Raw genomic sequence first — 21,871 nt, forward strand, 5'->3', positions numbered from 1 at the left:
AAACGCCGCAAGGATGGGATTGAAGTGTTCTGCAGGAACATATCGATCCCTGCGTCATTCTCAAAAAAGCAGGAGGCTGCTGCTCTCCCAGCACTTTGCTATTCTACCTGAGCTCGCAGGCAGCAGCGAGGTCAGAAGCCCACAAGTGCTGCACGAACATCTCCCCCAGCCCCGCTCAGCACCAGCCCGATGGGTTTTCCTGTCCTTTTCTCTAGGAAAATTTTCTTCTTTCGGCCCTAAAGCTGTTTATATTTCACGCAAGAGTGTCCTCTCCCCTTCTACTGCTGTAAATTGAAATTTGAAATGGCAATAAATCACAAACAAAGTGGCACAAGACTCAGGCTGCATGGAGAATTACTGCAGCAAAAGGTACCCAAAGCACCAAGGCTGGTCAGCTGGAATAACCAGCTCAGCAGGACCGCGCCACACAGCAAGCCTTCTGGACAGCAAGGACAACACAAACCAGAGACAAAGCAGCAGCCCAGGAAGGTCAGCAGCTCGGCACACCGGCCTTGCCAAAGACAACGCAAGGGCCTCCTGAGCACAGTGCCAGGCAGGGCACCACGCTGTGCTCCCTGCTCTGCAGAGCACTGCAGCCGCCAGCAGCGCAGCTCCCAGCACCACCCCCTCCTGCACGTGTGTCCCTGCAGGGTGCTCAGCATGGGGACAAGTCTTTCAAAGAAGGGCTCCAGCCCCAGTGTTCAGCAAAGTCTCCCCACCAAAGTGGCACCAAGAACCACAGGACGATGGCTGGGGACACACCTCGTCCCCGCCATCAACTCCCCACACAGCCCTAAAGGAGTCATGGCATTGCTCAGTGCCTTTGGTTTCCCTCACCAGGCAGAGAAGAAGCAACTTCTTACCTGTTTCTTTTCTCCCTGGAGCTCTTCTAATTCCTCCACAGGTTTGCATCAGGGATTTTCTTCTGGTGTTGGCTCTCGGTGTCCCTCATTTGTGTCCATCTACAAAGTTAAGCCTTGTAAGAAAGGGCACAGTCACAGCCACCTCAAATTCTCGCTACCCTGCCAGTAGGGCTGCAGCCACTGCCCAAACAAGGCCCCTCGAGCTCCGTGCCTCACCCACAGCCATCTCTCCAGGGAACAAGCCCCACGCCTGCCCCACACGCTGGATGCTCGGGTCACCCGGTACCACCCCGAACCAGGCCCTGCTCCGTGCCCCCAGGCAGAGTGCAGGCAGCGTTCAGCATCTGCACCAACTGCCCCGTGAGCAGCGGCTTTGCGAGACAGCTTCCTTTGCTTTGTCCCAGCAGCGCTATCCAGACAAAGTACCCAGCGTGAAAAGCAATGGGGAGTTCACCCATGTCACTTCATTCATTGACGGCTGCGATTTAAGTTCTGGTGAAGCAGGCACACAGAACAAGGAAGGTCCTAGGATTTAGCTCCGTGCCTTTGTTTTGGGGTGGGGTTTTTGCTTGTTTGTTTTCAAAACAGGGATCACAAATATTTAATACGGGAAAACAGTGTTCCCACAGCTCTTGGACAGCCCCGAATGAAAAGCTCCAGTCACTCCACATCTGCTTATTCTTTGCTGCTCCAGAAGGATCACCTTCACCTGTATGAACAGGCACGGGGGTGAGAGCTATCCCCCCTTACAAGGACATCTCAGTAAAGAAGTTACCCGGACAGGAAAGAATTACCAAGAGAAACGAGCAGCTCCCATCGTATAGAAATTCCTCCATCGCAGTGAAGCTTACGGTACTTTCATACTGACGAGCCCCTGGTTAGCACAATGTTCCTTTAGTGCACAGTAACCGAAAAGGTAAGAACTTGACAAAACAAAGCGAGAGCCTGGTGTTAAAGAGATCCCAGAGGAACAAAACCCCAGCACGCTGCACAAAGCCATCCTCACTGGAAGAGGGGGCACAACCTGACAGCCGCTGCTTTCAGCCCCGTGGTCAAAGCGCTTCGTTACCTCCCTGCCAACAGGGACCAACAACGTGTCCCAGTACACCGGTGGGAAGATCTGATAAATCCTAGGAACGCGATAGCTATCTGCTAGTAACACATTTCTTTGATGGCAGCAAAGCAGAGCTGATTGCATCGATATCTACGAAGCCAGAAAATAGCACCTTAACGTCATCTCAATAAATAACGCATTTCAGCTGGGTGGCACTGCTCTGCTGCAGAACGGGAACCGGCCGCGATACAGGGCTGGAAACTCGCTCCTCCTCAGCCCAGCACAATGCCCCGACCCAAACACTGCCAGGCAGCGCCGCGTCCGGCTTCGTCCAGGGCACAACAGAAAGCTTTGCACCAAAAATCTCTGACAGTTCTTAGGCGCGCTACCAGAGATGATTATGAAGCTTACAGCTTTTAAAGCAAGTTATTTGGAGGAAAGAAAACAGTTGTCTTCTGCAGTACTGCTCCCTCTTCTCCAAGGCAGAGCAGCATATCCCAATAGCTACAAAGCCAGCAGCAAGTTCAAGCCACGTCATACTGATCGAGGAGCAGGAATACGTGGGGCATGGGCAAACCTGTCTGCAGGCCTTTACAGATGAGACCAGAGAAGAGCATTTAATGTTAATGACCTGCAATAAATTTATTAAGAGCCAGAGGGAAGAGACGTTTTACTGCAAGAACTTTATTGCACTACGTTCAAGTGCTGAACCAAATACGGTGCCTGCTGGACACTGGACACAATTACGTTCCCTCATTCATCTGTGGCTACACTGTACGACAGCTTGCACTTCTCGGTATTTTTCCCTCAGTTAAGGCTGCAGAGTCATAGTATATGATAATTAGTACATTATAAATCAGAGTAAAAACTAAGGGGAAGAATGCAAAGTTATACATACAGCATGTCAAATATATATAATTTTATTGTTCTTCGGAAGGGCTCGGGTTCTCGTTACTAATCCAGCTCAACACCTTCCCCTCCAGCCAAACTTGTGACACTTGTCCAGTATTCCATTGTACCAAAAACACCAATTTTCATTTGCAGAGACAGTTACAGCATTGGCTTCTCGCTCGCGAGGGGAAGGCAAAAGCCAGAGTCAGATACTTCCAGCATGCTCTACCTTCCACACAGCCCCAAACGTGACCAGATACGTTGTTCCCCCACTGCAGGCAGTGACATCACAAACACTTTTGTGCCTCTTGCCTATTAAAGAAATCAGAACCATTACACAGCTTGAAGGGAGGAAGGAGCTCAGCACAACCACACAGCTTGAGACAGGCACGGACTGTGCTCTGTGGAGGGCAGCTTTCAGCCACAGACCTCAAAAAAGGTCTCTTGGCACATCTGTAAAAGGAGGGGCTTGACAAGTACCATTATTCTTTGTCAGATTTATAAATCCCTTTGAGGAACAGAACTCTAAAAGTCCATCACTTGTTTTCCGAAAATATTTGCGCAGTTAAGCTGCAAATGAAGAACAGAACTCTCGAACAGGTGCTGGGAAGGCAGTTCATTTAGCCAGCAGCTGAGGTATTGGTAGAAGATGGGTACCAGTCTACGCCAATTACAGGCACAGACAAACAAAAGCCTTTGGTGCTCCACGGTAAAATACCCCAGGAGAGCGTGATCCTCAGCCTTTAGTTGCTGAATGCTACAGACAACGTCAAGGTGAAAGCACGGCGTCCCTGCTGGGGCAGGGCACTAAGTTAACGGATGTCTGGTAGAAGTAGCCTGGATGAAACCACGCTTCAGTCTGTAAAATGACTTGCCTTGATTAACTCAGACATCATCCATGGCCTTACAGAGAACGTGGTGCCAGTCCACACTCCAAAATCAGCGCGTTCATGGTCTGCCAATGGTAAATGCGTGATGGGCATGTTGCTGTGTAACTAGGGATACTCCCTCCAAAAGAGCCTAATAAAAAAATAACAAGGCAATCCGTGGTTAAACTGAACTGTACACGAGGGCTAGTCTGGGAAAATCCCCGTGCTCGGCATTTCTTCGTGGACGCTTCCGTGTGCATACCATCCTCACAGCTCATCTACAGCACAAACGAGACCCTCCCCACAAGTCCTGAATGACAGTGCTCAGCAGGGCAGAGAACCCGGCAGCAGCACACAGCCTCCTCCCCTTCCTCGTGACGGGTGAGTTAAACTTCACTCCTTGTCGAAATCGCCCCTTGCTCACCTACCACACTTCTGACCACCGGCCTTCTGCCAGGATAGATTTTTTTAATCTAACAACAGGAAGACAGTTAACACCTCAGCCAAATTCACTGGAGAAGATTTAGACACACACACGCACAAATTCACAATCTCCCACCAGTCGGAAGAGGCCTTCAGGAGATTCACCACCGGCGCCCGGCAGCGGAGCCCAGGAAGCTGCTCCCAGCTGCAGACACCCAGCACAACCAGCACGCAGCCCCCAGGGCAGCCAGGTGAGGCTGAAGGCCGGCAGGGAAAGGCTTCTCCTGTCTAAAGGAAGGCAACTCTGCTTAGAAGAGTCCTGCTGGAACCCATGCACCAGGCCCTACCTGTGGGGTACTTCCCTCAGATCAAGAAAACAGTTTCTGCACAAGCCAATGCTCTGCTGGTTTTCCTTAGACATAAAATTTACTTTATTTCTTTTCTTAAAAAGTTAAAAATACAGAGGGTTCGGAAACTGATTTTCTCCTTGCAGATGTTCAAACTGCAGCTTAAGGAGAAAATAATCCTTCACTGAAATGTTTCTCTTAATTTTTTTATTTTATTTTTTCCAATCATCACCATCATTAGGACAGAGGTTGAGGAGCACTAACTCCACCGCTCATTAGATGACGCAGTTTGATTCCAGATTCACATTTCCAGGTGCCAAGAGTCCAGAAAACAGTGCCATCTTCATCTGAGATTTTCTATTGAACACAGCAGTGACTGTTGGCATCTTTGAAGCGTAATCGCATCTTAGGTCGGTATTTCTCAAGGTAAAGCAGCTGTTTGGAATTGAAAGCTCCCCTCCTTTTCCTAAAACAAACAGAACGAAGGCTGATATCAATGGCAAAAGTACTGCTTCAGTCACTCTGACAGATACCTATGTACTCCAATTCATATATTTCAAAGCTTTTCTGTATCCACAAAACAGTGTCTGGGCTAAGCCGTGTCTCCATGGGCAATCCGAGGAAAGGAGCTAGACCAGCGCATGCAGCTCATTACCTATGTGCCAATATTAAAATCAAAATGCTGTTAGCAAGTTTCAGGATATTTTCTTGCACTGGGAGAGTTTATTTCCATCAGCAGCAGTCACTGAGCACCACAAGGTCACCCCTTCCCTGCAGATCCATGTGCTACTTCTATTAGCTAGGCAAGCCCGTGACAGCCAGATAGAAATATGTAAGAGATGCTCAGAAAAGAACTCCTCAGTGTGAAAGGCACTGTATCTAGGAAGAGGAAAAAAAGGAATTTAAGAAAGGGCAAAGTTCAGAAAAATCTGTTGACAGCAATATAGTTTACGAAGATAACCAAAGACCCTGGGAATCCATAAAGAGACAAATTGCTTTCTGGGCAAAGCTCATTCAACATCATCATACCCGCTGGGCTTCATTTCAAGATCCGATGTTATCAGTAAGCCAGCAGAGCTCTGCAGGCTCATCCTTTACCAGTTTTGCTATTTTCCAGATAAGGTGGCTGCTGACATTTCTTGAGTGGATGCTACACTCGTGCACAGCACCTGCAGGAGGGCCGGCACTCACTCACTCGCTGGGAAAATCGTGCTGCCTGGGGGCACAAACCCACCCCCATTTTTTTGAGCAAGGAGCAGTCAGTCCAGGCCCTGCTCCAATCACGGTGTTTCCAACCCCTCACAGCTTCATAAGCGCTGGGGTCTTGGTATAATGGCTTAATATTAAAGGCAAGATTTAAAATAAATAAAAAAGAAAAAAAAAAAGAGCTGGGGGGACATCATTTTTTAAACCTCATCTTTAAATAGAAAGGGCCAAAGCCTCAGCAATCACGTCAAAGTCACACCTGTTCCTGTTAGTTCATAACAAGAAAACGAGTCAGAAATTGAATAAACTTTGCTGGAGATGCACGTTGTCCAAATACAACATTAACTGAGAACTTTCTTGGAGAAGAGGAAGTTCAACTTACTGCCTTATAAACTGAACTGCATCTTCGTACTTCATTCCACATTCAAGGAGAGCAAGTGCAACCAGGACAGGAGCCCTGAAGGAGAAATCAGTACGTAAGGAATATCCGAAGAAACAATACATTGAGTCCCTCCAAACACATCAAATTTACCCATAAGCAAATAGCTTAAACATCTTCTCTTTGCACGTTATCTACAGAAAGACACTTGCCTGCTGAGTAACTAATGTAGGACTTCTTTTAGATAGCCCTGTTGGCAGAGTGCACACAGAAATCCACAGCTCCTCAAGCGTTTGGGGCACAAAACAATAATTTTACGTTTTTATGCTCTCTCATTTCACTGTAACCTAATTTTCTAGTTTGCTAAAAGAAGTCTGCAATATCTCTTGGACGAGCTTTGCTTCTTACAGCACTGCAGGTTTAGCTGTACACGAGAGAGATGCAGGAAGCATTAAAAGGATGATTCCTAGAGATGAATCTAATATATGCAGAACAAGTAGCTGGGTGTTCCAGCAGCAATAAAACGAAGCTTTCTACTTTGGGATCCTAATTTTGGGTATCAGTTAAGTGCAAAGAGCGGCTTCTCAAAGGAGCTGAAGTCACAGTGCACACTGACTTGCTCCTGGGCTGATTTCACTCTGCTAAGCACACCCAGCGGCAGCAGGCACCCCGACGGCAGGGAAGGATTAAACAGGTGCCAGCAACTGGACAGCTTGTACTCACAGCTAAACAAAACAGGGCTTCAGGAGGACACTCACTATCACTGCCATCTTGCACACGCATAAACAGAGCAGCTCGCTCTGCACAGAGCACAATCCGAAATCTCCGAAGTCACTTTAAAAATACAGATACAGCAACTGGCTACAGCTGAGGTCTAAGGCGCTGCTATAGAACACTGACCTTCCCAACCCTGCAACACAGTGAACAGCGACACAGCATCCACTCTCTTCACGAAATTTGGTTTTCAACAGGTTTAGCCAGTCCTCAACGATCTGACTGGGGGGCGGTGCTCCGTCATCGAACGGCCAGTCCTGCAAGGCAAGAAGAGTTAGCTCCAGATGCTCCTGAAGCAGATGCACTCAGCTTTCAATATGTGGTTAGCAGCAAGGTAACAATAACAGGGGAAGGAGAGTACTCCATATCACACTAACAGTTCTGTGGGTATTTTTCTAGTTAGAACTTTGCTGGTCAATATCATAATGCACCACTAATTAGACTTTTCAATAGAGTTTCAATAAAACCCTACATCAACTTCCTCGTAGTATAGAATTTTTAGAAAAATTGCTGCCTTTGAAATCTCGCTATATTATACATGTGTGAAAATCAATGGGCATTTCAAATAAATATTTGAAAGATGAGAACTCCGGAGACTTTTGCCTGTGCTTGTGTCAACCTCTCATAATGCTATTTGTACTGCAGGCTCTGTTCCGAGGACGAGGTTCCCCACAGCAGCTGCTGTGCACCAGCCTGCCCACCTGCTACAGCGTCCCACGAGCAAGGCTTAAAGCTGCCCAGGTATTTTCAAATCAGGAAGAAAAAAAAAAAACATTTCACAAGTAGAAAAAAAGAAGCGCTCAGAGAAGGGCAAAGGCGACGGCTAAGCAGCACGTAAAATTTCACCTCTGTCCATAAAAGGAGTTGCCAGCGTTGACACCATCTAGGCCACACTTAATGTCATCAACGTGGCTGCGTATCAAAACCGCACACGAGAAGCTTCCCATCATCTCGAGGTCACAGCTCCTCCTGGAACCCGCGCTCAGCGGAGCACTACACGTCCCGCACTCGGAGACAAGCAGCGCACCACGCGCCGTCACCTTCCCAGCCAGGCGGTGCTGGGAGAAGAGCACTCCTGGCTGCAGGGGAACGTCAGACTCTGCAGTTGTTTGGCACTTTCACGAGCAGACCGCGAGGCAATCTTACAAAAGAGGCTCATAACCAGAGCTTCATATTATTCAAAGGACTCTCCAGATGGAAAGGAAATGGCTCTGAAAGGAGCCGTCTTCTTCCTCATTGGTCAGAACCGAGCTTTTCATGTAGTGTCTTAAGAACAGGTTAACGTCGAGACACGTTCTCTGAAGCCTGCGAGAACATGGAGAAACTGAACACGCACAAGGGGAGGTTTAAAAAATGTTCTTCGGCTTGAAATGTACTTATTGCTACCCTAATACCTCCTGAAGAGCAGACACAGCTGTGCAGCACCCAGGATCTCAGGCCAGGAGCAGCTCACAGACAGCGAGCGATGAGAAGCCGCGAGGAGCAGCTCTGCCTCTTAGAGCAACAAAAACAGCAGCTTCAAGTTACTGCAATAGCTTCATTTGTGATGGATTCTGAAAGATGAAAGTCTGAGGAGTGCTGCAAACCCCCTTACCTCGGAAGCAGTGAAATAAAAATACCTGGGACAGCATGGCAAAATAAAAGGTTACGGAAACAAGAAAAGTAAATCTTGTTCACCCCAAGGCAGCCAAGAGACGAGGCGCTGCCCACTGCAAGGTGCTTCCTTTTGACACTGGCTGCAGAGAACAGCATCTACATGTCACTAGTGCTGGGCTGAACTGAAATCCTTTCCTGCAGACCAAATACGGGATGTTATTATTTGGCTTTTTTTCTTTTTACGTGTTCATTCTCACGCCTGCACGCATCTTGTGCTGGTCTGAATGAATGACAGCCCTGGTTTCCTCGCAGAGCATCGCCTTCGCAGTAACAGCACAGCACCAACATCAAATGAGCACTGAAGGGACGCTGCCCAGCATGAGAAACACAAATGATTCTGGGACCACAGGAGTAATAGCAACAAAGTTCTGCTAGTTTTTTCTCTGCTAATTATGAGTTCTGCCAGCAATCCTTTCAATTCCTGTCAGTCAGCACAGAAAACAAATTGCTAGGCTCCGTGACCAAAACAATCATTAGTAACCAGGATGATGCACCGGGTTTGCACAAACAGAAAACGCAGCTCGTCTGTGCCACCCTGCAGCAGCTGGGAAGGAAGATGGGCACAGCGGGGCCGTTTTCGTCACCCTTCATCCGGAGCAGCCCTGCTCAGCAGCACAGCACCGGGCCCGTCAGCCTGCTGCATCCACAGGACTGCCAGGGCAGAACGGAGATACCTGAGGAGCTGCAGCAGGACTGAAGTGACAAAGATCCCCTTCCTCAAATGCTCCCAGAACGGGACAATACGGTGCCACTGGCACGGCACCTTCCCACCTCTGAGAGCAGCCCTGCAGTGTGCAGCAGCCGGGCAGGAGCCCCAGCCCCGAGAGCATTTCTGGAGTGCTCAGAATTCTGCTCCAGGTGCAGTCAGTCAAGGACTGGCAGAGCACAACAACAGAACGTGCCCTAGATCCTGAAGATGAAGCAAACTGTGGCAGCTGTTGGTTGCTACTCAGTAAGAACACTTCCAGGAGAAAAACAACAACAACAAGCTTTTCTTGACGTAACACTTCTCCATTATGAGACCTCACTCATGAATCTAACTGTAAGAGTCACACCAAAACCCACAGGAACTAAACCCATCCCCGCCTCCTGCCTCTTGGATCTAATCTCTGTTGACAAACACGTGCGTGCAATAGTACTATGCCAAACACGGAGCCTCTAATTCTCTAGTTTCTCACTATGCCATCTGCCAAAGCGTCGATCTGCTGCACCCCTCCTGCCCGCACACTGCACTGTACCATGGCACGAGAGCAGGCTTTGCTGAAATGCTCTCATTTTCTGGGGTTCCATTGTGCTTCCGACCTCAACAGTTTTAAAATAGACTCTAATCTCTCTCGGGCTCTGTTTTTAATCTGTGTTATTTTTACGAGTGCATGAGCTCTCAGCAGCGATGTGTTATTTTTTCAGCCTGTTGGTAATTCAGCGCTGCTTCTGAACACCAACAGGACTCAGCTTTGGAGAAGCACACGTTAATAGGAAGGAAAAGCAGGAGGTGGCCATGTCAGCAGCCAGCTAAACTTATCTCACATACCCAAACACCACTGCAGCACGGCGAATTACTAACACGACCTCATGACTGGGATCATCAGGATCAGCGACAACACCGGCAGCAAACCTTCCCATGGCCTCCTGCTGCACACAACAGATGCCTGCTGCATTTACGCTCTCCCCTTTTGCCTCCTGCAGCAGTGGAGCACTCAGAAGAGCTGCGACGTACTGAACGTGGGAAGGCAAACGTGCACAGGCACATGACTCTGCATGTGTTACTCCAAGTGAAAGGCTCTTCAAGAGAACTATGCTTAGCAGAACTGGTGGAAACACCATTTCCAGTTTTCGAAAAGCTTCCTCAAAAAATGGCTTTCAGTTCAAACCTAGCAACCACGTTGGTTTTTTGTTTTGATTTCTTGAGAACCACAATCCCCTGCCCATCTCAGAAGCACAAGCTCCAGAGCTGCCCGGGCACAGAGCGGCGGGGAAGTGGGCTTCACCCTGAGTGCAGGGGCCAAGGGCAGCAGGGGAACGGCCCTAAGGAGGAACACGGATCCCTGCTCTCCCACAGGAACACAAACACTTAAGCCCCAGCTCAAGGCAGGGCTCTGATGGCTTACACACCATGACTTTAATCCTTCCATTCTCTGGCAAGCCCAGGAGTCTCACAGCTGGAGCGCACGAACGCACAGCGCTGCCTAAGTCCAAGGCAGCTGTAGAGTGAGCAGAACTGCTACTCCACTGGATCCTGAGCGGCCCATGTTTCCAACAACACAGGCACACGTGGCTGCCTGGAACTGGAGTAAACGCGCACTAGGACCTGGAGCCAAGAAACCTGACTGACCTGTATGCGGAGCTTCCAGCTTTTGCAGCTGTGCCAGGGCACAAGTTTTTGTCCTAATGGAAAACCGTGAAGGTTTTCCTCCAACTGAGCCATTAAAAACAAAAAAGCAGAACACCAGCACGCACGGCCAATAGCACTACCTGCAAGAAGGTTAGATGCAATTTCTGGCCTCACAACAGTGTTACTGCAGTAAAATAAACTGATTATATCTAACGCCCTGTAAGAATTCAGAAGTGTTGCCTGGAAAAATACCGCCCGTAAGCGCAGTGTGAGCACACACCTGCTCAAAAATCCTGCCCTAAACACCGAGCAGTGGCAGACAATGCAGTCACAGCCACTGCTCAATGCTCACTGAGAGCAGCAGCTCAGGGCCCACACGGAGGTGAGCAGGGCAGTGCTCCCCACCAGCACCCTGCCCCAGCGAGCTGTGGGAGCCTCGTGCTTACACAAAAAGCAGCTTCTCAATGTGTCATCTGTGGTCTCATAAGGCAGCAGTCCCAGTGTGTGAGAGCAGGGAGTTTTATCTTCATCCTGAGAAGGCCAACAGTAAAGCCAAGGGCTGTATCAGGGGAAAAGGACGGAGCTGAACTGTATGAAACACAAGGCTGAACAGACCACAAACTCTGCGAATTCACACTGGATTAGTATCAACCCAGTCACTAAAATGCAACCCAAAATATCTCAACAAACCCAGGAATAGACACTTCTATTCCAAGTGAAGCTGTAGAAATGAATCAGCAAGTACATTTCAGAGGCACGGGGAGTTTCTCAAAGCCAGCTCTATATGGTGCAGGGGATCACACAGCTTCTGGCCAGTCAGCTCTTCCCAAAACACCATGGCTATCCCCCACCTCTCATCTACAAGTGATTTTTGATCTTAGACAGTTTTAAAAGGCAAGACTCACTAGAACTTGGATTCCTTCTTTTTCGATAGGAGCCTTATCGTAAGTGGCATCACAGACTCGCACCAAGGTTGTCACTCCGTACTTCTTCAGCTCCTTTAAGAAGAAGGAAAAACAAATAAGTGCACGGGGAGGGGGAGGAACGAAACAACGGCCACAAAACCAAACATTTTCAACCAAGTCAGCGGTACCACGTGCACAGAGCCAAGGTGACTGCACAACGAAGGAGCGAGGGCCAGCTCGGAAAGGAGCAGCCGTGAGCTGCTGGAGGACAAGGGTCACAAGTGACAGCAATAGGCGTGAAACACCTCGGAATTATTTCGCTCCAGGGAACACCAGGGAGGAAACAAAGAACGCATATAAGAGCAGAATTAAAATAGCTGCTTATCTCCACGCAGCTTCTTTCTCTCTTTAAATAGAAGGCCGGGACTGCTGGCTGCAGCCAGCGCTGACATTTTCGGGCAGGGAGGAGCAGAACACACCACCATGCTCCAGCTCCCTTGTAACGCACTGGCAGTAGCACACTGTGCTAGATAAATAATGGGAAGATCAAACAAACGCTGTTCCAGTTCACTTTGAAGGCTCACACAGCAAGCAGAATTTCCTCTCGTGTTTGGACCGAGCCCCTTTAACTTTGAACCATCAGCAATAATATCTGTTCCAAACACAAGCCTCCTGATGAACGAAGGCAACCCACAATAATAAGACCCCAAAAACGTGGCACTCAGACACGATTAACCACTAATATCTGAGTGAGCTATCTAATATCATGGTGAAGAGCACGCTGCTCAGTGATGGAAGCCTGCCAATAGCTGCAGTCAGACATCAGCACCCGACGGCAGGACCTCTCCGGAATGAAAGTGACCTGTGCATGCAAGGTAGAAGTCCCCCAGCTACAAAGGGCACAAAGATACGGCAGATTTGGAGCAAACTAGGCTGCAGAAACACGCTGCTCCGCTGTTTTTCCAGTTATCTGGAAAATTAACAGGTGGTATAACTGAGTATTAAATTCTGTATTATTTCTGACTTCTGTGTCAATAACGGCCTGATCCACCGTCCATCAAAACCAGCTCTTCCCGTAGCTGGGCCCAGGCAGATGCCGCTTTTCAGGGATAAATTCTGGTACCTGAAATACCTGACAACCCTGGGACTGGAAGGGTTTGGAGAAAACACCCCGTAAACCAAGACACCTGTGTAAGTACTGCGCTGGGTCCTATTTTAGGGACAAGAAAGATCATAAACCCGTTATAATTCCATCAACTACGACTTTAAAAGCTGAAAGATCAGCAATATATTAGAAGCAATGCATTATTTAATGAAAAATAACGTTTAGAGTCACAGAACATGCAGTCCTTTCTGAGCCAGGACAGCAATGGCCAGGGTGCAGGTTTGCATTCTAAAATGGAAGCTCCTCCAATCCCACCATTACTGACCACGTTTTTCCAAATCGTGCACTCGTGTGAGTTCTCTTCTCCTACTGTCAAGAGAACACAAATTATAATACAAAGGAAAAAATGCCTGCAAGTAACGTAGAGCACAGCTGTGAACAAGAGGTGCGAGTACAGCACAGTACTTCTGTACTGCCCAGTGCTACAGAAACCAGGAGCAGGTCAGGGAGGAGGGATGGTGCTGGGGGAATGCCTTACCTCTATGAACCTGCTGAGGGTCGCGTTGGTTGGGTTGTGAGTGATGAGGAAACGCATCCCGTCGTAGCTGATTTCCACGGGGGCTGGACGGTTCATAATGGCAAACAAAATGGGTGAGGGGCCAAAAAAATTTTTTAAAAAAAAAAAGAAGAAGAAAAAAAAATCAATAACTTTGGAAACGTTTCACAGCAGAAAACATTAAAAGACCACTAAAATGGCTGGGATCGATCAGAGCTTGCGTTGACGTGTTCGTTCCTTAAAGGTTTCGCTTCTAGAAAAGCAGGTTGGCTTCAGAATCCACGTGAATTCAGCTTCGGCCTCGATTACTGCAGGTGGTATCCTTCAGACTCCAAAACTCTATGTGCAAGACTAGGCAGCCTGTTCTACATTTAGGCACTGGTGAGGCAAAAAAGTAAGGGCAGGTTTTCTCTCCACTTTGTTTTCTTGACGCTTCGTTTTGCTAGAGTCAGTAAAAGGAATATGCTTCCAAAGTGCAGGAGATATCCCATATATTTGAGTGTGTTCGCTGTGTCCGGAGTCCTCAAGGCAAAGTAAGTGTGGCACGCGACGGCCCTGCGCTCACTTGTCAGCCAGGGCGCTGTGCTGGGCCTGGCAGAAGTCTGCCCTCACGCTCAGAATCGCCATAAATGTGCGACGGATCTTCCACCAGAACACCTGCAGAGAAGAAGAACCCCGTGTTAGAGCATTGACAGCTCCCCACGAGAAGCAGCCCGCGCTGCCGTAGCTTCAAACCGTTTGCAGCGGGACGGGTGGGGACGAGCGGGCACAAACGTCATCGCTTTTTTCCTTCCCCGCCTTTGGAGGATTCTGATCAAATGCAATGCTAGGCTTTGATCAACCACTGCCCTAAGAGCCCCAGAAATAAACAGTTCAGAAGAAGTCTCCGTGCGTCTGATGCTCATAAACATTTCATAAGAGAAAATAGCAGACCAATCCTACACAAACAAACTGCACCTCTGAATCAAGCTTGTACCATTTATAAGTATTTATGAAAACAAGTATGACTAAAAGTGCCCGGAAAACAAAACAAACACGTTCCCAGTGACTGCCACCTTTAGCAAGCAAGGTAATAACGAGCAGAAAGCAAACGGGAATTAACATTTTTGTACGTCATTACGTTCAGAGCGCTCGCGATGGTGGGAAACCAAAAACTTCCAAGCGAAACCAGCGGTCACCGAGGTCCCAGGGCCACGCACTGAAACAGGAGCAGACACGCAGCCACGGAGGCAGAAGCAGCAGCTGCTGTTCCTGATGCTCCCCAGTCCTGGCTGTAATCACTGATGTGGTGGCAGCCTCAGCGAGCGCTCCTTCCCAGCTCGCTGCTCCACACTGTTAACGAAGCACGTGTTAGGAACTGCGCTGCGGCTTCGTTTTTGGAATGAAAGGAGAAAGCAGGGCGTAACTGCCACGTGTCTGAGCTGCTGCTAGCACTGAAGTACCTCCAGCCTCGCACCACCGACCTCCCCGCAGCAGTAGGTACACCCCTAGAATCCGTCACCTTCAAAGCAACCAAGGGCTCATTTAACAGTGACAACTTCCAGTTATGCGCAGTCCTACCCGTGCGTACAGCCCGGGGCATTCAGGCAGCAGCTCCCAACCTTAACACGGAGGATTCAAAGCACAGCTGCTTTAGCAACAGCAAGGAGAGCCGCACCGGCACAGTTCTACCACAGCCTTTAGGGGAATGGAAATGGAGCAAACCGACACTGGCACTACGGGGAGAGCCGGGGCTGAGCCAGCACCAGGCAGAGCAGCGCCCGCTGCCGCAGGTGAGCGAGGCCTCGGCTGTTCCCGGGCAGCCGGGGAGGGGCCGGCAGGAGCTCCCCCTGTGACATCACAGCAGGTTGAAGTTTAACCTCAGCCGGCAGCTCCACGTCTCACTTCCTGCCGTTTCGCAAGACAACCCCTCCTGCATCTGGTGACGCTCTCCAGCAGACCTAAGTAGGTCAGTAACGTGTCACATCCAAAGGCGTCGCAACAAAGGAGCTGCATCACCTCCCGGGGCGCAAAGACGACGCCGAGCACCGCGTGTTCGTGCTCAGAGAGGGAAAACAGCTTTGCTGCGCAGAAAAACTTTACCTAATGGCATCAGCTATTTTGGAATACCGAAACAGACCCTTAGACTCAAAAGAAATGAGAGAAGTAAAAGCGTGAGGCCAAAGAATCACTGCGACGCTTCTTTTAAAGACAGCGGCCATCAGCTGAACGCCACGCGGAGCTGCGCCCAGCACAGCGACACGAAGGGAGAGGGCAGAGCAGCACGGCCCGGGGAGCACCACGAGCAGCACACAGGCCTGGCAGCTCCCACCCCGAACCTCCGGAGCGCTCAGCATTTTAATGAGACCCTCACTTCAAAACAGTCAAATTAAGGACGACTAAATTACCTTTTTCACCGGCACAAAGTCAAAAATCACCCAAAGAACAGCAATTATTTCCTTAAAGAACAGCTTTCAATGCCAAAAAAATGCATTAATTAGATTGCCAGAGGCAAGAACAAAGATGTTTTCAATAACCTCCCTCAATCTCAAAGCAGTTCTTCCTCTGAGTGACTCAAACACAGATTTCAGAGAGGAATCCTGGGATGCTTTATTGGTGCAGTGACTGTGGGGCTGGGTCTCACCCCAGCTGGAAGAGCCCACCTGAACACGGAACATCTGACTCCTTACACGGTCAGCTCTTGCCCATTTCTCACACCTTTCTCATGGATTCCACCAAATCTCAGACTCCTTGAAGCGCAGCACAGCCTGCTGTAGCCCTGGCACACTGAGAGCTGAGCAGCCCAGCTTACAGCACCCAGAAATCTTCTGGACAGACACCGCGATGGGTCCCCCCCCCCCACACACACACACACACACCCCACGGCACCTGGAGAGCGGCCTGAGCCTCATCTCCAAGGAACGGCTCCAAAACCAACCTGAGCCCCTAACAGCGCCGCTTAAAACAACAACAGCCCTCAGCAGACCTTGGCGTGGGAGATCAGGACTTGGGTCGGAGCACCAGAGGCTTACAGTGTCACAAAGCACGCTGTCTCCAGGCAAAGAGCTCTTGTGGCGTATTTAAACAAATCCTTTGGACATTTTTCTCCGCAGCACCAACAATTCTGTTGAAGAACCTCACGCAGCGCTACCGGAGCTGTGAGTCGCAACAAATCACGTCGCTGCAGTTACACTTCTCCTCCCTTGAGCGAATCAGTGAGGGAATTTCAACGCAACTACTTGAAAGGCGTTTTAGCCATGCTATTTACCAAGGCACTGAGGTAACCTCAGCACACGCAGCCCTGACCTTGAGCCGCCTCCAGCAGCCGGGCTCACCTGCCCCGCAGTGACACCACCGCGCCTTCCCCAAGGGCGCTGAGCGAGCGTTTAATTAGCTAATAGCTCAGGAGTGATTAAAATCGTCAAGCACTGTATTTAAGACTGAAAAAATGATTTCCAGAAGGGTAAGTAGTTTATGTAGCACCCGATCCTATTTTTAAAACAGCTTCATTACTGACACATGCATCCCTTCCTCCTGTGACTTCCAACTGCAAACTATTTTGCTGAAGTTCAGTAAGAGAAATAGGGCTTCTAATTAGGAAACCCAGGAAAAACCCCGTGTCTGAACCTTCTGAACTCCCTGGGTAAATGCTGTCAGATTTCTCCCTCCCCGTGTCAGCAATTTGCACTTCAAAGACCTGAGCGCTATCGAACTGATGACAATAAACAGCAGCAAAGTCTGTCTACAACATAAAAAACAAGAAACAGTTTTTCAGCCAATTAACCTTCAGCTTTTCGTACCTGGAAAGTGAGACAGAACAGGGATGGAAGCCAAAGAATGACAGCATGTCTTACGTGGCCGCTCGGACCCAGGCAGGAGCACCCAGCACACGGATGCTGCGAACGGGGCGCGCAGCCCCAGCGGGATCCAGGGGGGATGCAGCGGTGGTTCATGCACCCACAAGGCACTGGGCATGCCTGGGAGTCGGCTCCTGGTGTCGTTTAACTTAATTACCAGGGAATAACGATCCATCAAGATGCCTATCTCCACAGCCAGGTTGAGTGAGCCGTCACAGTCTCTGCACCTACAGATATGACTAATGTCAGTTACAGCTGAGGCACCGCGAGCTCCCACTCCTCACGCTCAGCAAGAGACACTGACAAAGCTTGAGAAAGCCTAATGAGGCCAATTGGAGAGGAATGTCTTTCAAAATACTACCAACGAGCACAAATATGATTAGAATGTGAGCAAGGGGCGGGCCTACTCATCACCTCTGCTTGTTTATTCAGGCTAGTTAACTAATTGAGAAAGAACACTTAAATGGATTCCTGACTTGAAAGACATTTCATTTGAGATCGCCTTAAGTAAAAGCCAAGGCACCTACAAAACCTCCTCCAGCAGCTGCCCTGTCCAGCACCAGAGCAACTCCTAAACCAGCAAGCAGTTTGCTCTTCTGTATTGCACATCAGCAAGACCAGGGAGACAGAGCCGACGAAAAACAAGGGATAGCACCAGGAATTCCTCGCTCCACAGGGCGCAGTTGGAAGCGCTTCCTTCTCTGCACGGAGACAGCTCAACAGCTTGCAACAGCTGCAGCTTCCACCCATTGCAAAACGCAGATACCTCCCGAAAGGTCACCGGGATCACCTTTCCAAATAAGCCAGGGCAAAGGATGCGGCGCAAACCCGCTAATTTGTCGCTCCGTGTGAGAAGAGCCCTCCGGTGTGAAGACCTGTATTTTGAAACCGTCTCGGCCCACTTTGTCCCTCTGAGTGGGAATTCACATTCAGTGTTAATGAGTAGGTAACTGCTGCTGATTTTTTTTTCCTCTTTGTAAAGCCTCTTTCTTGCGGTCTGCGCTTACACACGTGAAATCGGCACCCAGAGCCCTGCCAGTGAAAATTTCCGTTCCAAACAACGCTGCAGTGCTGCTGAACTTTTCCTGCCATTCCACCCGCTTCGTTCCGCTTCCTCCTCCCACACTGTCCCCCTGCACCACCCACATCCCACCCACCGACGCTCAGAAGCACCCTCAAGGTTGGCTTCTTTAAAGCACGAGGCGCTTTAAAGTGCAAGACTTCACCGAGACCCCCAGATTCGCCGGCCCTCACGCAGCAGGAAGGTGCATTAGTGAGACTGAGCCAACACTTCTCCTCACACGTGCTCTCTCACAACAGAGAAAAACTCCGGAACCAGCATTGTTGGACGAGGGGTGAGGTCCGACACGTTGCCGCTGCGCCCTGCCCACCCGCAGCTCGCTCCCGGCCCCGCTCTGCGCTGACTCATGCGTTTCCTTTGCTCCAACGCAGGCCCTGCGAGCCGGGCGGCGCAGCCAGCAGCAGCAGATAGCAATCTGCCCCAGCAAGATTAAAAAAAAAAAAAAAAGTCCAGATTAAAAAAAAAAAAAAACCTCAACGTAGAAGTGACGCATCAGGAAATGGTGAGAACTGTCAAATACACGGCGTGGGGCGGCTCAGCAGGAGGACGACTCCGAAGCACAACCCGAAGCCGGGCGGCACGCGGGGAGTTCCCCCGGCACCAAGCGGCTCCTGCACCGCACACAGCAGCGCTCCGCAGCGCCCGGCCACGGCTGGGGAGCACGCAGGGCCCGGGGGCAGGCTGCTGCTTCCTGCTCCTTAAAATGCAGCTCTGACACCGGGGATCTTGTGAGTGCCTCCCCCACCCGCCACGCAGCTTAAAAAAAGCCTTCGGAAGACATCTGAATCGTATTTGCATAGCGCATCCAAAAAGTTCGACGTTCCTGAAAGTGAAGTGAAAACCAGAAGTGCCCCCTCCCTCAAGAAAAAGGACTTCAAGCGTACCGCCTCACCTTCAAGTTACAAAATCCCATCTCACCTGAAATGCATCAATCAAAAGTAACCTCAGACGACACCCCCCGATTCTGCGACCCCAAACTCACTCCTAGCAATCAGCACGGTCAGCTCGGCTGCATCACCAGCTGGGCTTTGAAAACACAGTCCCACCAGAACGTCAGCTGAGGAAATATCCTCACACTTTGGGACGAAGCATCTTAAAAAAAAAAAAAAAAAAGCATGAACAAGTCAAGCAGGACTTGAAAGCAACTTCAAACCACACGGCAGCAGGGATATTATTCTGTGAAGCTACAGAGTTGAATTACTTGCACCTTACTCGTCTCGCTTCTTTGAATTTGCCATCCATCTCTGCGGCAGAACGACTCAGAGCAGGGCCGAGCCCCGCTCCTGCAGCAGTTACATTCAGCCTCACAACCGAAACTCAAGCTGATGAGTTTCACCGCATGTACACAAAGTTGCAATTGTTAAAACCCAGGGTCCATTATTTCAAGCAGCGCAAGTCATCAGAAGGAATGTAACTTTGTAGCACAGCAAAGAGAAAGGAGGGGGAACAAAACAAAGGTACAGCTAAAAGTGACCTGAATAGAGACAACAGTTCGGCATCTCAAGTGTCGGCACAGAAAAGGGATCAAGAGGTTTAAGGCTCCCTTCAGTCTTCACAGCTAGCAAAGGGCCAGGGCACGGAGCAGAAGTGACACAGCGGCCAGATCTGCCCTACCAAGGCCCCGGCCTGCTCCGACACCGCAGCTCACCCGCGTCACAGCGAGCAGCCACCAGCCCACGGCTCGGCCCCTGGGTCCGCTCCAGAGTGCTAGGACAGAGCCGCTCTCCATCCCCAACTCTGGAAGCAGCGAACACGCTGCCAATCCCAGTACGACAAACACCGCCTTCCTCCGCTGCCTCAGCACGGGTGCCTCGCTGACAAGTTTTCTCCAAAGCCATGATCAAAATTCACAATTTGTGCTGTTCGCAACAGTTATCCACCTGCGCCGCAGCGTCCCAGGAGCCGGCTTCAGCCGTGCATTGTCTCCCTGGAGCCCAGGGCAGGCAGGGCCCAGCCGGCCCGGGGCCAAGGCCACCAGCGCCGCGTTCCTCACGGGGCAAAGTGCGGCGTCACCGCTGCGCCCACAGCTCAGCCCCGCCACGTCCCTGCGCATGGAGCAAGGTGTGCGCGTGTAAAAACGTCACCAGCACAGCTACGCTCCCGGCAGCGCATCCGCACGCACGCCGACACCGCCTCCTACTTTAACTCCGATTAAGGCTGATCTTTTCTTTCCGATAATGGAGTTCACTAAAACTAAGTGTTTCTATACGTTGAGTCATAAGAAGACAGAGTTTTTAGGCTGTTGCCAGTGGTGGTTTTATCATTTTTTCTTCTTTAAATACTAACTGCAGTTCTGAGTCAGAACCTGACTGGCTCATCTGGGGAGTTTCGAAGCCGGTTTCCATTTATACAGCAGCCTTTAAAAGCCAACTTTCTGCCTCCTCACACTGCAAGCAATGAGCACGCAGCTGCCCCGGGAGGACACAGCTCATGGCCAACCACGCCAAGGAGCCATGGCCACCGCCCAGCAGGGGCCACCCCTGCGATGTCCCCACTCGGTGACACCCCCACACCAGCCACCTCCACCCTCCACGAGCATGTTTCCTCACCCCAAAGCGCGTCCCAGGCAGCAGACCCCGCAGGACAGCGCTCCCTGCTTCACAACACCCCACAGTCGCCCTCAGAACCCCTGCCCTGTGCCCCCACCCCCCCGCCCTCCAGACCTCACAGGGCTCTCCTTCTATTACACAAAAGGTCCTGCCCCCTGCCAAGCCCCAGGAAAGCCACCACATCCCGGACACCCTTCCTCCCCAGCTCCACCCCCAGCCTGAAGGGAGCCCCCCAGCACCACTCCCAGCTTTCCCCTCTCCAATTCCAGCCCGGATCCCGGAAAATCTCCTCATCCTTTACAGCCCACCTCCAGGGTAAGCACAGGGCAGCCCCTTCCGCCACAATCTGGGGGCCTCCCACCCTCTCCCAGACAAACCCTCACCCATCCGTGTATAAACACAACAATAAACAAGACCCCCTCCCCCCTCGGACACCCCTGTCCCGTGCCAAGACCCCACTCTCTAACAGCCCTCCCCACATCTTCGCACTAACTGCCACCCCACAGGCAACGCGCCCCCCTCCAAGCCCAGGCTAGGATACCCTCACCCGGACCCCACAGGAGCAGCAGGACCCCCTAACACTCCCGTAACTGGCGATATCTCCCCAGCCCAGCCCCACAGCGCTGGGAAGCGGCGCCAACAGCTGCCCCAGCCCCACGGAGCTGGGAACTGGGAGGGAACGCCGCAGAGCAGCCGTGTCCCAGGGGCCCTGCCCTGCCGGGACGCACACCCCACAGCTCACCCCGGCCCACCCCGCAGCCCCACGCACCTGCCCGGCGCCACAGGCGGAGCGGACCCCAGAAGCACCGCGAGGAGAGGCTCCGCGGGGCGGCGGGACGGCCGAGGCCGAGGCCGGGCAGCACGGCACCGCACGCCCCGGAGGACCCCCCAGGCGGCCGCAGTCCCTGGAATACCGACCCCCACCCGGCCGGGCGGGGTCCCGCAGCGCACAAACGACGCGCTACGCGAGGCCCCTAGAAGCCCCCCGGGCAGCCCCACCGGCCGGGGCTCCCCGAAGCCCCGCGTCCCCCCAGCCCGCCCCGCA

At 51.0% G+C, this 21,871-nt stretch overlaps 1 protein-coding gene and 1 long non-coding RNA gene across 6 annotated transcripts in view; both read right to left on the minus strand.

Moving 5' to 3' along the window:
- LOC110387533 overlaps positions 1-1,732 on the minus strand; it is a 39,300-nt gene extending 37,568 nt beyond the window's left edge. For all 3 annotated transcript variants that reach the window (XR_002432554.1, XR_002432553.1, XR_002432552.1), the window contains exons 1-2: positions 1,080-1,732; positions 864-962 (exon numbers count right to left, since the gene is read on the minus strand). This is a non-coding gene — a long non-coding RNA (uncharacterized LOC110387533). The remainder of the gene's footprint in view (positions 1-863; positions 963-1,079) is intronic.
- Positions 4,500-21,764, minus strand: PTP4A2 (protein tyrosine phosphatase type IVA, member 2). Of its 3 annotated transcripts, none has more exons than XM_021375721.1 (6): positions 21,596-21,764; positions 13,343-14,017; positions 11,700-11,792; positions 6,933-7,063; positions 6,036-6,110; positions 4,500-4,913 (listed from the first exon to the last, which is right to left on the minus strand). In XM_021375721.1, exons 2-6 carry the CDS (start codon positions 13,436-13,438, stop codon positions 4,805-4,807), a joined length of 504 nt encoding a protein of 167 aa, XP_021231396.1. In that variant the 5' UTR covers positions 13,439-14,017; positions 21,596-21,764; the 3' UTR covers positions 4,500-4,804. The 3 variants fall into 3 exon arrangements, with proteins under 3 accessions (XP_021231396.1, XP_021231395.1, XP_021231397.1); XM_021375720.1 differs by lacking the exon at positions 21,596-21,764 and adding an exon at positions 20,827-20,923; XM_021375722.1 differs by lacking the exon at positions 21,596-21,764 and adding an exon at positions 20,158-20,781.

This window comes from Numida meleagris, chromosome 22 (assembly GCF_002078875.1).
Source record: "Numida meleagris isolate 19003 breed g44 Domestic line chromosome 22, NumMel1.0, whole genome shotgun sequence".
NCBI classification, from domain to species: domain Eukaryota; kingdom Metazoa; phylum Chordata; class Aves; order Galliformes; family Numididae; genus Numida; species Numida meleagris.